Raw genomic sequence first — 15307 nt, 5'->3', positions numbered from 1 at the left:
GCTTTAAACTCTTGTCTTTCTGCTGTAGATGAGTCTGCTCAATTTGCCTCACTCCAGCATATTCCAAGTAAGCCTCTATTTTTTCTAACAGTATAGCGGGGCAGCGAAGATTAGGGGGAAGTTTGAGAATAAGGGGATAAACATATTTATTCAGCACCAATAACTTTAATTCCTGCTCACTCTTTCTCCAGTGGACTCTACATTCCTGGGCCATTTCTTAGAAAAAAAAATTTTTTTTTTTGTGGCCCTGGTCTTTGTTGCCATGCAAGAACTCTTTTGCTTTCTCTATTTGTGGTGGTGCATGGGCCTATCATTGTGGTAGCTTGTCTTGTTGTGAAGCATGGTCTCTAGGGTGTACGGGCTTCAGTAGATGTGGCATGAGACCCTAGTTGCCCTGTGACATGTGGGATCCTAGTTCCGGGATCAGGGATCAAATCCACATCCCCTGCATTTGCAGGCAGATTCTTAACCACTGCACCACCAGGGAAGTCCCTCTTAAGCATCTTTGAATTCCCTATCATAATTACACCATGACTTTCATTTATTCTTTCCAAAGCGTTTATTCAGTACCTTTACATGCCAGTCACTGTTTTCAGCATTGATGTTTTAAGACATGCACTTTTCTCAAAAGGACTCAGTGGATAAAACACATTTCATTCTGGGTCTTCTTTCTGTCCTCAGCTTTTTCGTCTACTATGATAGTTCAGAAAGAAGCGAAAATCCCATGGAGGGAGGAACCTGGTGGGCTGCAGTCCATGGGGTCGCACAGAGTTGGACACAACTTCACTTTCACTTTCACTTTTCACTCTCATGCATTGGAGAAGGAAATGGCAACCCACTCCAATGTTCTTGCCTGGAGAATCCCAGGGAGGGGGGAGCCTGGTGGGCTGCCATCTATGGGGTCGCACAGAGTTGGACACGACTAAAGCGACTTAGCAGCAGCAGCAGCAGCAAGAGGTCATCAGCCTGAGGTATCTGAGAATCCTACAACTTTCTACCTCAAAGTCTATTTCTACCCCAGGGCCTACCAACTCAAGAGTTTGAAAGAATGATATTGATCAAGGAGCTGTATCCCTAGAGCTGAACTTCATGTACTTCTGGCTCCCTCACTGAGGGCAGTAAGCAGGAAAACAGAGACTCAAGAATCCCATCTGAAAAACTGGGTTAGGAGAACAGTTTTCTTGGGCTGTTGAGACGCTGAGTCCTGACCCAAACCTTTCTCCGCCTCCAGGGCTTAAAGTGCTACTCTATTTTTGCTTGAGATAATTATTTCTTTGCCACCCTGGAGACTTGCTGACCGACTTGCAGCTCTGTGGTTTTTCAGTCAGATGGTGGCTTCAAAGTATGTCAGTCCAGGACTGCAGAGAACACGAGTCCTGGACCCAAGGCCTAGCTGTTACAGTGGCCAATGGGCAAGACACCACCACTTCTCTGTGAGGCAGTCTCCGTCCTCATAATAGCCTACTCATGAGGAAGAACAAACAATCTGTAAAGGTTACATGTCATGAGATTTGTAATAGGTCTGTCAAATGGGGAAAGAATGACAGGAGGGAACCCTCTAAAAGGCCAAATGAGGATGGCAAGAGGCCACTTATGAGACTTCCAGAGACTTCCCTGGTGGTCCAGTGGTTAAGACTTCTCCTTCCAATACAGGAGGTGTGGGTTCAATCCCTGGTCAGGGAGCTAAGATCCACATGCCTGGCAGCCAAAAGACCACAACGTAAAACAGAAGCAATATTGTAATGAATTCAATAAAGACTTTAAAAATGGTCCACATCAAAAAAAAAAAAAGTCTTTAACAGAGTATTCCATGACCTAGGCACAATGTTTGGGTCTGTACATTGATTCTTTCTAGCCATCCTATTTCCCTTCCAACTGATTAGAGTTCGTCATACTCTTTTATAGACAATGGACATTGAGTTTCTCTTCAACATCATAGGAACTGATTTTGAAATGAAAATATCATCTAGGCTAAGACCCACCAGTCTCACCTGTGTAGGACAGTAGAGTCGGGCCCTTCTGGATGTCTCCAGTTAGCACCTTTCACAGGTAACCACCACGGAGCAGCTGCAACCTCAGAGCAACACAGGATAAGCTGAGATTAGCTCTAAAAAACACTGACTCAGTCCATGCAGAAAAAAAAAAAAACAATCTCACTTAAGGTCTTCAACTTCCATGGAATTACCAAATCATTTTTCCAGAATATCGAAAATATTTATATGTAACTAAATCTTAAAAAAAAAAAAAAGCATTATCTCGTGAATTCCCTGGTGGTCCAGCAGTGAGGACTTGTTTCACTGCTGTGCTCCAGGTTCAATCCCCAGTTGGGGAACTAAGATCCAGCAAGCCACACATGCACCCAAAACAAACAAAAAGGCACAGTGTTATGTGGCAGGTTAGAGGGGCAGGGGCTTTGGGGGAGAATGCACACATGTATATGTAAGGTTGAGTCCCTTCGCTGTTCACTTTAAAATACTACAACATTGTTAACCGGCTATACCCCAATACAACATAAAAAGTTTTTTTAAAAAGGTATTATCTCACATCATAAAGCACCACAGTGATTAAATAAATATGTATATAAATGGTGTATCTTTCCAAGAATCTTAAAAAGACACACTGCTAGCTAATCCTCTATAATCTCTAACAACTGGGTCAGCTGGTACCACTCTGATGTAAAAGATGAGGAAACAGCATTAATCTTACAACTTGGTGCCAGGCTGAAGGTCAACCAAGGTGGTGGGAGACCAAGCTGAAGCACCGAATACAGAGCTGCAGTGTGTTCACAGAAGACCCTGGTTAATATCCAGCCCAACATGAGCTGTGTGGCTCTGGGTAAATTCACTGCTTGTCTGGCCCCAAAGTCCTCATCTGTGAAATGAGAGCAGCCTCCCAGTCCCCCACCTCAGACTCAGAGCAGGGGGAATCTAAAAGGACTGGGAACTGCTCAGCCCACATCCTGTTCCCAGGACCTTACCTCCTACTTTACAGCTCTGTCAACCCATATACCAGTATCAAGTGGCCCTTGTTTTGTTCGTTTTCATTCATTTGTGCTTTCTCTGTTGTGTCTGACTCTTTCCAATCCCATGGACTGTAGCCCGCCAGGCCCCTCTGTCCATGGAATTTTCCAGGCAAGAATACTGGTGTGGGTTGCTATTTCCTCCTCCCAACCCAGGGATCAAACCCACATCTCTTGCATTTCCTGCAAGGGTAGGCAGATTCTTTACCATTGTACCACCTGGGATTGTTTAGAGATTGGTTAAAAACTTGATTTTGGAGTCAGTCAAAATGAGATTTGAATTATGACTCTGCCATGCAGAGGGTAACCCTTGGCAACCTCCCTACTGAACCTCCCTACATCTGTTTTCTCAATTGTAAGATGAAGACAGTAACAATGCCTATCTCAGAGATTATTACGAGGAAACCAAACATACATCCAGTGCTTAGGACTATGCCGAGCACTTAGCAAGCACTCAGTAAAGGGAAGCAGTCAACCATGGACCTCATGACAAAGAGAGTTACCAAAAAAAATTACCATCATCAGTGATGCTAATACTAAGTAAAGAAGAGATGTTTGCAAATGATTCTTCTGCTGTAAACCGGAACGGACTCAAGTTATCCCCAAGACAATGCTGTTCTCAGTCCTCTGCGTCCTGACGAGCCAGGCTGAGTGGAAGAGATGGGGGATGTGTTCCCGGCTAACAATTACAGCAATCACCGAGAACACCAAACTCTGTTCTTGTTCTTTTTCTCACATCAGCACAATCAAAACATTCATGGTATTCCAATCACAATTTGATGGGAAAAGCCAAATTCTTTTATATCTCAATGAAAGAGGCATTATGTCCTTTGAGGACACTACTGCAGAGTGCTTTCTCTTTCAGAGAGCAGGAGAGGTAAAAGGCAGGGCTTCTTCCTCTTTCTTCTGTGGCACTGTGGAATCTTTAATCAGGGCGAGGGGTGGCGGGGGGCGGGGGGGGGGGGTGTTCCTGCTGACTACACTGCTTGATATTTGCCACCAGGGAAGCCCGTGACAGGTAATTCATTCCACGTCAAGGGAAGACATGCAGAGAAAGCCAAGGTCATTCCACTCTTAACATTTCAAGATCTTCAGATCACTCACCCAATTCTACCCCATTCCCAACATTAAGGTCACCAGAAGGTTCTATTTCTCAAAAAAAAAAAAAAAAAATTTAAAGGCAAATATGACTCCATGGGAAACAGATGGAGAAACAATGGAAACAGTGTCAGACTTTATTTTTTGGGGCTCCAAAATCACTGCAGATGGTGATTGCAGCCATGAAATTAAAAGACACTTACTCCTTGGAAGAAAAGTTATGAGCAACCTAGACAGCATATTCAAAAGCAGAGACATTACTCTGCCGACTAAGGTCCGTCTAGTCAAGGCTATGGTTTTTCCAGTGGTCATGTATGGATGTGAGAGTTGGACTGTGAAGAAGGCTAAGCGCCGAAGAATTGATGCTTTTGACCTGTGGTGTTGGAGAAGACTCTTGAGAGTCCCTTGGACTGCAAGGAGATCCAACCAGTCCATTCTGAAGGAGATCGGCCCTGGGATTTCTTTGGAAGGAATGATGCTAAAGCTGAAACTCCAGTACTTTGGCCACCTCATGCGAAGAGTTGACTCACTGGAAAAGACTTTGATGCTGGGAGGGATTGGGGGCAGGAGGAGAAGGGGACGACCGAGGATGAGATGGCTGGATGGCATCACTGACTCAATGGACACGAGTCTGAGTGAACTCCGGGAGTTGGTGATGGACAGGGAGGCCTGGTGTGCTGCGATTCATGGGGTCGCAAAGAGTCAGACACGACTGAGCGACTGAACTGAACTGATGGCAAATGTTAGCCTTTGTTAAATTTGGGTGGTGGAAACAAGAATGCCTATTTTTCTTATACCCTATTATGTTTTGAAATAGTTCATCATTAGTAACTTTTTAAATGGATTAACTTATCTCTTCTACTGCTGATGGGCATTTGGGCAGTTTCCAGTTTGAGCTACTGTGAATGGTGATACTTCTGGGAACATTCTTGGTAGCTCCTGACTCAGGAAATATGCAGAAGCATTCCTGCTGAGTGCACGCTGTGGAGTGGAATGGCTGAATCCCAGGGTACACGCACGCACAGCGTTAGTTAAGACAACCAAACACAAGCCTTAATGGCAGAAGTCCTCCAAGGTTCCCGACCTTCTTCAATGGGAAAATTCCATGGAGTTGGCTTGTGGGGGGTCTTCCCGGGGCCACTGCCCCTGTGGCCTCTGAATCCATTCCCTTTTCCTCTCTGCTTCCCCTCAACTCACTCTGGTCGCACATATTTATTGAGCGCCTACTGTCTGCCAGGTTCCCTTTTTAGGAACCTCATTCCTAAAGGAAATCTTCAACTCCAAGAATCCTGAGAGTATGACTTAAGACAGTTGGTATATTGAGAGTTTCTCAATTATTCACTGTACATATTAATACTTATCTTACATGGTTAACTACTCACTTTATCTTCTTCCAAAAATATCTGTAAAACTCAAATTGGTGGGCCCAGGTACACACATCAGTGCTATAGTTCCTACTCAATTTCTTTCCCATTATATACACACACTTTCTCATTTTACATATCTACTTTCCAGTTCTCTTACTGTCATTCTTTCCTGAAAGCTTTTACATTTCATAATAACCCATCCAATGCAGACCATCTCAGCACTGCTGACTTTTTGGGCCACACAATTCCTTGATGGAGGGGGCTGTTCCGTACACTGTAGGATGCCCTGCAGCATCCCAGACCTCTCCCCACTAGATGCCAATAGCATCCTACTCCCCATCCAACTGTGAGAACTACATTACGACTCAGCCATAAAACATATTTTGAGTCACTTCTAATGAGGTGGATGAACCTAGAGCCTGTTATACAGAGTGAAGTAAGTCAGACAGAGAAAAACAAACAGTATATTAACACATATATATGGAATCTAAAGGATGGTACTTATGAACCTATTTACAGGGCAGCAATAGAGATACAGACATAGAGAAGAGACTGTAGACACAGTAGAGGGAAAGAGAGAGTGGGACGAGCGGAGAGAGTGGCAATGAAACATATACATTACCATATGTAAAACAGACAGCCAGTGGGAATTTGCTGTACGACTCACGACTCAGGGAGCTCAAACCGGGTGCTCTGAGACAACTAGAGGGGTGGGATGGAGTGGGAGGTGGGAGGGAGTTTCAAGAGGCAGGGGCCATGTGTATGTAGGGCTGAGTCATGTTGATGTATGACAGAAACCAACACAATATTGTAAAGCAATTATCCTCCAATTAAAAAACAAATAAATTTTTTAAAGAGATAAAACAAATTAAAAAATGGTCTCCACATTCATGAAGCCCCAAACTAGACAAAGCTTGGGGGCCTATGAAAGGACCATACGAGACCTGCGCCTATGAGAAAAACTGTAACTCTACATCACAATGGTCAGATGCAGAGTCAGGAACCACTTCCGCACCAGACATATGAAGAAGGAAAGATAAGCAATCAGAGTCACCCACAACAGAGGACTTAGCTTACGGGCAGAACATCATTCTTCTTAGCCAAGTTGTACCGGGAAAGCCATCTTTTCTAGACAAACATACAACAAATCCCATCCGATGTCACCAGATAACTTCTTTCAAATATCACTGTTAACTCCATATTTTAAGATTTGTTCTTGAACTTCTGGTCATGTCTTCAAAATAAATGCTATTCTACTATGTTTAGTAATTTATGAAATAAGCAACTTTTCAGAGTCATACATAAGCCAGTTAAACAAGGTTACACTGCAAATTATAACATCTATGATTCCTTTTAATAGAAAGAATCGTCACATGCATTCTTTCCAGAGTCACAGCAACAACATGAGTGGTTTGGCATCTGTGATAAGCCTCACCCTAAAAAGAGAAACTATAGGGGGCGGTGGATGCGGTTGCCCATCTATGTATTTTCTGTTCAACTGAGACACTTCTAGTTGAGTTACAGCACTCCCTTACATCCAGGGAGAAAAGGACTTTACTTGACCTATTTCTAGTCACACCATCTCCATAGCAACTGTCTTGGGTTTAAGTTGAAACAGCTGTACCAGACAGCCAGCAACCAATTACAATGTAAATAGGATCCGTGTGAGTACTGACATCCCCTTGAGACATGGACTTCAGAGGGCAAAGACATCTTTTCCCACCTCTCCCTAGGGACATAGCCAGACTTGTAGTAACAGCTTAAAGAAAAGAAAAGGGGGAAGACAGAGAAGGTGCCTTTATTTTTGCCAGAAGTGGTAAATTATGCTTCTTATACACACACAGCCCAGAATAAAGTCGGCACAGGAAAAAGACAATGCACTGTGTTAACACGCACATTCAAGTGCAAAAATGTCAAGTTCACAACTTTACAACTGTTCTCTTAAAAATTCAATGCATTTAGACAAGCAAATTAAAAAGATGGATGTTTTTTGAAACGTAGTATAAACATGACAGTTACCCCTATAAAAACAGCCTGGGAGAATTTTTCAACTGGCACCAGCGAACAATAAGAAATCGCAGATCTGTTCGAATTCATGAAGTATAAATAAAACTGGATGAGAATCAAATGCAACTGAAGGAATCAAGTGGAATAGGAAGCACACAATGAGTAAAATCTCTTTCTTCAGCACCCAATACAAATGTAGAGAATTGACAAGTAGGCTTGAATAAAGAGTAAAAACAAATTCATCATGAAAATAGATAGGGAGTCAGATCTGACAACTTATTTCAAATTAAATCCTAAATCAGGTACCTTGACTACTTAATAGAATATGTGAGAGAGAAAAATGCATGCTTTTTCACAGAGTACAAATGTTTATGAAACTTAAGGCCGATCTGAAAATGTTCAACATTTTTGCTCCGGTTCTTAGTGAAATTCCTCATTATAGAATTCACTGCCTTCCTGAAATACCGGTTTATACACTCTAAACATTTTTTACATGTCCTTAAGAGAGGAGCAGAAATCCTAGAGAGTCACTTGTTAAAGATAAGGTATAAAAAAATGCATAAAGGATCGTTAGCATCCAAGAACCCTTTAAAAGTGAGGTAGTTGACTCATTCTCCATTGAGACCTGAAGAACTATGGGGAAAGTAGATTTGGGGCTTTTTATTAAAAATTGTTTATTGAAGTATAGTTTATTTACAATATTGTATTCATTTCAGGTGTATAATATATACTCCACTGAAGATTACTACAGAACAATGGCTATATTTCACTGTGCCATACGCCATATCCTTGTTCCTTATCTATTTAGTTTCCAGGAGTTTGCATCTTTTAATCCCCTACCCCTATCTCGCCTCTCCTCCCTTTTCTCTCTCCACTGGTAATCACTAGATTGTTCTCTACATAGGTGAGTTTGTTTCTGTTTTGTTATATGTATCTTTTATTTTTTAGATTCTACACATAAGTGATAACATAGAGTATTCGTCTTTCTCTGTCTGACTTATTTAACTCTCTAGGTCTGGGATCTGAGGCTTTTTTTAAAAAAGAATTCTGAAAACAAGAGAAATAATTTTTTATTTTTTTAAGTAAGTTTTTATTTCTTTAGGCAAAGAAGCTTTTATTACAACTCTTTACAAAAAGGCTTCATTTAAGCTCCTTAAATTGCTACTGGCTTACCTACAAGCCTTTCTCAATGTCTAAAACAGGGAAATTACAGAACATCTGAATGACATTTGATTGGTTCTGTACTTTGTTTTCATGGCTTACAAGTTCTGAGGCTTCTGAGAAAAAAGGTCAAACAGAAGACAGAAAACAGAAAGGGCACCTAAGAAGCTCTCCCAGCCTGGCCGCATGCTTAACACAGGCAGGCTTACAATGCCGCCAGGTTTTAACGGTGAGAGGATAGGGAGGCTAACTGTTTAAATTCCCTCATTTTAAGGATGGAAAAATAAGCCCTGAAATGTGGCAGGTAGTGGCAGAGCTAGAAAGAACCCACAGCCACAGATATTCAATTTATAAGTCTGTTCTACTACCCAGGCTTTTCCAAAAGCTGTTTCCAGAGTCTTCCACAAGATGTTAATAGCTATGGGGGGAGAAGGGGGTGGGGCGGCAGGGGGCGGGTGGAAGGAAGTTCCACAATCAAAGCAGTCCACCTACCAGGAAAGCACTTGGGTAATCAAGTTAAACTAGTTTTTTTAATTGCAGAACTTCTCAAAATCTTTGAACTGCTTACATAACAGTCACGGTGAAGTTCTGAGTAACGGGAGATGGTCTTCGAGCCAAGGGCTTGATAGGTTCCAATCCTGACTACTGACTACTTATTAGCTCTGTGACAGTGGGCAAGGTACTAAACCTTTCTAAGTTTGGTTTTCTCAATCAGCAAAATCAGCCTAGTAAGAGAATGTATCTAACAGGCTTACTAAAGTGCAGATTTAGCATAAGCATTCAGAAAACAAGCATGTATAAGCGTTGGTACAAGAGAGCTGAAGAACTCTTTCACAATGCTATTCATTCATTCATCCATTTATACATTCAGGAAACATTTGATGAGTGCCTGCCCTATGCAGCCCTGTGAGAGGCCTGAGGGGTGGAGAAGTCAAGCACACAGTCTAGGGGTGAAGACAGACAAATAAGCAGATTAATTCAAGCCTGTACTAAGTGTTGTGGCCAAGAGGGGCTTGATGAGCCATGGGAGCCCAAGGATGGGCACCTGACTAAAGTCAGGGGGTGTCACTCTGCAAATGCGTCCCACAGGAGGGGAGAAGGAGGAGCAAGTGAGGCAGGATGGGTGTGAGAAGGATGTTCCACAGGACAGGCTGCCCTTATTACATGTCCACTTCATTTGATCTCCCTATATTGTAAGAATACTTCACTTAATCCAGAAAAGCTGAACATCAACTTTCTCTGTGAAATAAAATACACCAAAGACATTCAGAACCTTAGACTTGGAAAGAAGCCCAGAGGACACCTGCTTTCAACCCATACCCAACTAAAGACACCCTCTCTACAGTAGCCCTAGGATGAATATGTAAGACAGGATGAACAACAGTCCTCATTTAACCAGGACAATCCAGACGTATACTTGTTATTCTGGCATACTTAAAAGCAACCCATTTTATTCTCAAAAATATCCCAATCTGGACCTTAAATTACATTGGTCACTCTACTCATAGATGATCAACCATCTTAGCTTCAACAATTTAAGGGACAGACATCACCTCCCTGCAGGTACACACTCAAGCTCAGATCATTCTAACAGACAGAGCTCTTCATCAACAGTGCAAGAGAAATGCCTCCCAGAGCCCTTCCATCTGCTGGCACTGATCAGGCTCCAAGGATCATGTGGAACAAGTTAAATTCCCTTTGGATCACCTTGCAGACATGTGTAGAATAATCATAATTCTTTCACCTCTTAGTCTTCCCTAGGTTCAATTGCGTATTCACCCTTCCCCCGGCTCTACGATCTCAAGTGAAGGGAATCACAGCCTCCCTAGTTGCTCAGGCCAGTACCCAGGAGTCCTGCTTGATTCTTCACTCCCCTTGGCCCCCTCTGCTCTCAGATGTCCAACACCAGACCCTTCTCAGCATCTCTCCTCCTGCCAGCCTGCTCCACAGCCACATCATGTCACACCTGGCCTACGACAAAACACGCAGAGGCCAAAGTGCTCTCTTTAAAATGTTAACTAGAGGGGACTTCCTCAGTGGTCTGGTGGTTAATAATCCACCTTCCACTTCAAGGGACACGGGTTTGATCCCTGATGAGGGAACGAAGATCCTACCTGCTGCAGGGCAACTACAGAAAGCCCATGTGCTACAACAAATACCCAGCACGGGCAAAATAAAATAAAATTTTAAAAAATGTTAACTAGATCCAGTGGCTTCCAGCTGTACTAAAGAAGAAACCCAAACTTCTCTGAGGCTCACAAAGTCTAGGTCATCCACCTGCTGCTACTTCTCCAACCTAAGTCTAGCTCCTATCCCAGTTTCCCCTGTTCATCACTCCCTCATTACTGGTCATGCTGGGTCCTACTCACCAGCTAGGTTTCAGCTCAGGTGTCAGTTCCTTAGCGAGGCCATCCCACACCCCACACACAAAGAGCCCAAGAAGTCTAATCGTACAATATGCGACCACTCTCTCCCCCATTACTCTGTTTTATTTTATTCACAGGCCATTAGCATAGTCAGTTAAAAGCTCACTTGTGTAGAGTGTGTTTCTCCCTGGAGCTGCAACTCCCAGGAGAGTGAGGACTTACATCCACAGTACTTGGAACACTGCCTGGTACATAGTATAAATGGGATAAACATTTATTTAACAAAGAAGTTCATCTGTTTCTGAGGCTTCCATGGTTTCCAAACCCCTCCCCACCACAGGTGACCCTCTTCTGGATAAATAGTGATTAAAAATTAAGTGTTTCAACAGGACATACTTTTATAGAGAGGGGGAATCAGCCCTTGTCTTAGGGGTTTTGCAAAAGGGTCTCTGACAGGAAAGGTACTAGGCTGGTCCTCAGGTGGCGCTAGTGGTAAAGGACCCACCTGCCAATGCAGGAGACACAGGAGATGTGGGTTCAATCCCTGCATCAGGAAGATCCCCTGGAACAGGAAATGGCAACCCACTCCAGTATTCTTGCCTGCAAAATTCCATGGACAGAGGAGCCTGGTGGGCTAAGTCTGGGGAGTCGCAAAGGGTCAGACACAACTGAACACACACATAGGTACACTTAGGTGCCCCCCTTAAACATTTCCAAGAACTGAGACAAGCTATTTCCCCTCCTGGGCAATGGTTGTCTCATCTATAAGAGGAAAGTTTTTCACCAGATGATTCTGAAAGTTTCATCCATTCTAAATCCTCTTTTTTTTGCATAAGTGTTTCCTAACGCTGCATATCCCCTGGGCAGAACTCCCTACTTGTCTCACTGCAGAGGTTTACAGCACAAATGCCAACACCTGGGAGGTAGGAGATGAGGGAATCATCTTTATTTCCTAATCTAAGTCAGACCTCAAAAGACCCATGACTTGAAAAGACACTTAAGAACCTCTTAAACAGATATTTGAAATCTGAGCCTTTGGGAGCCCACCATGCCTCACTAACACTCATTCTGATCAGGGGCCTTGTTTTAGAGCTGGTTGGAATAAAATACTGTGCCCTGTTATCCTACTTTATTGGATTCTCACCTTCCAGGGTTATCGATTGCTTCCTGAGTCTACACCACATACTGACTCCCAGGACAGGCAGACAACCAGCCTTTTCAAAACCAGACATAGAACACAGTTGTCTGACCATGTTCTCTTCTTATCCAATCAGCCAACCCTGAATCGCACTTCCTGAAAAACTCAGTTTCTGTGAACTCACCTTCACCCTGTTGATCGAATCAGCATTCTCCTGCCAAGAAAAAGCTGCCTTTGCAACATGAGACAGGTCATACCAGGTCTGAGCCCCACAGCTCTCAAAAATGAATGCTCCTGTAGAGGATACTCAAACGGCATTCTTTCATTTTTTGGCAAATATTTATTAAGTCCTTATTAAGTGACAGGTATTATGCTCGGGGGATGGTGAATAATACGGAAACAGCTTCACCCACCATTACAGGACGGTTCAGGTAAAGAAAAGGGCATTCAACAAATACCTACACAAATAATGACGAGTGAGATAAATAATGTGAAAGGAAGGCATAAGAAGCCGTAAGAATAAATAAATGGAAGCATCTCAATCTGGAATGTTGGACAACAGACAGGCATTTCAAATGGACTGCCCAGAGTAAGCGTAGCTGAAACCTGACCATGCAAAGCTGGATAGGGATAATCAAAGCAGCAGGACATGGTAGGCACTCCACCAGAGCTCTGTCCTAGTTGATCCCAAGATGAGTTCTTCCTCACCTGAAAGGCTTCCCTAAAATGCCTTTTCCTCACACAGGCATTCCCTGATCAACAACTTTGCAGGCATCTCTCCCCACTCCTCACCACTTCTCTTCATCACAGCACTGCTGAGGTACTGCCACTTCAGGATGGGATGGACTTCATATACTCTTACTCCTTTTGATAAATTTTAAACAGATGATATATGTGTTTTCATTCTTGTTTTTAAAAAATCATAATTCAGAAAAAAAAAAACCCACCTAATATTGGTTTGAATTCAATGTTACTGCATTCCTTAGACTTTGAGTAGTTAAAAGACAGGGAAGGTATCTTTCATCCTAGTATTCCCAGGAAGAGTACAGTACCTAGGAGACAGCAGGACATTTCTGATGGCTTGCTAAACAAACAGGCTACATTTAAATCCAGAAAGGAAATCTTCAAACAGAGGGAGCTAAGCTCATTTCTTCTATAAGTCAAAAAACAGACCCCACTGATGGACGGCAGACAATCAAGGAGGCATGAATTCAAATAAATGTCACTATATACACCCAAAAGAAGTGAAAGCACAGACGAAGTCAGACACTTGTACACCAACGTTCCATGGCAGCATTATTCATAATAGCCAAAAGCTGAAAACAAACCAAATGTCGACTGACAGATAAAATAAAATGTGGTTTACGGAAACAGTGGACTATTAGTTTTAAAAAGGGAATAGAATTCTTTTTTCACTGATTTACAATGTTGTATTAATTTCTGCTGTACAACAAACTGATTCAGTTGTACACATAAATACATTTTTTAAAAATACTCTTTTCAATTATGGTTTATCCCAGAATACTGAATATAGTTCCCTGTGCTATACAGAAGGCCTTTGTGTTTATCCAGGACTGAAATTCTGATACGTGGTACAACATGAATAAATCTTGAACACGTTATGCTAAATGAAATAAGCCAGTCATAGAAGGACAAATATTGTAAGATTCCTTCTATGAGGCACTTAGAACAGACTAATTGATGCAGACACGAAGAAGAATCAAGGTTTACCAGGGGCTAGGGGAGGGGAAACAGGAAATTATTGTTTAATGGTACAGAGTTTCTGTTTGGGATGGCAAACAAGCCCTTTAAGTGCATAGCGGTGATGAGGGTTGTACAACATTGGGAATGTACATAACTTTAATGAATTATCCATTTAAAAATAGTTTAAATGGTAAATTTTATGTTATGTATATTTTACCTTACTTTCCTACTGAAAAAGATGTATCACTTGTATATTCCTCTAGCCAAGGACTCCAAGATAATCCAAGAAGATTTATCCCATGACAGCAAATCCTTTGAAAATATCACTGTAATTTGGTACAATGCTATATATGGAAATGCCAATTCTTAAGAATGGGCCAAAGTAAAGCAAAGGAAATTTAACTAAATTTTCAATTAGGCCAGGCAAAGAGACAGTCCATCTGAAGAAACCAGAGCAACATTTACTAAAAGGCTCTTTATGTGCCAGACATTGTACTACTAGGTGGTTCTATGAACATTACTTCATTTGATCTTTACAATAATCTACGAGGTGGGCTCAATGGACATGAGTTTAGTGAAGGACAGGGAAGCCTGGCATGCTGCAGTCTATGGGCTCACAAAGAGTCAGACATGACTTAGTGACTGATAACAACTAGGTAGGCATTAATATCCCTATAAGAAGTTGATTAAACAAGTAAAATGAGATAAACCATACTGAAAAAGGATATTTAAAAAAATATTGTATACACATATCTGAATCAATTTACAGCAGAAATTAACACAAGACTGTAAATAACTATAATTTTTAAAAAGGTAAAATTATAGTTAGGATGAAGAAAAAATAATTAAGATGCTACGCTAGCATGAAAAGGATGAACAAACAGAGCTACAAAATCACTACTACCACTAGACAAGGCAAAACTGCTGATTTGTACTTAACCAGGTTACTAGGTTAACTGCCTCAGAAAAAAAAGAGTCAACATCCTCCAGAGTATTATAACAGGATCCAGAGACCCAAAAGTGAAGGGAAAAGAACAGGTGCAAACCCCAAGATGACCCAGATGTTGGAATTATTGGACAAAGAACAAAACAGCTATTATAACTATCAGCTATGACGTAAAGGTGAATGCTCTTAAAATGAATAAAAAGCTAGGCATTCCTTCTCAGCAGAGAAACAGGACCTATTTTTTTAAAAGGAAACTTTAGAATGGGCAAAATACAGTATCTGAAATTCACTGGGTAGGCTCAAGAGCAGAATGAAAATGACAGAGAAAACAGGAAGCTTGAAGACATATCACTAGAATACTAGATTGTATCACTATTATACTATCTAAACACAGAAAAAAAAATTTTTTTAATGAACAAAGTCTATGGAACCTCTTCAATAATAAAAAGTCTAACACTAAAGCGCCAGTATCCCAAAATGAGCGGAGAAATTGGTGTTGAA

General features: G+C 41.9%; 1 protein-coding gene across 2 annotated transcripts in view; it reads right to left on the bottom strand.

The window, feature by feature from the left end:
- SUMF1 (sulfatase modifying factor 1) overlaps nt 1-15307 on the bottom strand; it is a 100970-nt gene that overhangs the window by 61241 nt on the left and 24422 nt on the right. For both annotated transcript variants that reach the window (XM_005695707.2, XM_005695710.2), the window contains exon 4: nt 1992-2074. In XM_005695707.2, coding sequence (XP_005695764.1) covers nt 1992-2074 — 83 coding nt within the window. The remainder of the gene's footprint in view (nt 1-1991; nt 2075-15307) is intronic.

The sequence above is a fragment of the Capra hircus genome, chromosome 22, assembly GCF_001704415.2.
Source record: "Capra hircus breed San Clemente chromosome 22, ASM170441v1, whole genome shotgun sequence".
NCBI lineage: Eukaryota > Metazoa > Chordata > Mammalia > Artiodactyla > Bovidae > Capra > Capra hircus.
Note: the sequence above shows the minus strand (reverse complement) of the source record. Positions and strands in the feature narration are given on the sequence as shown.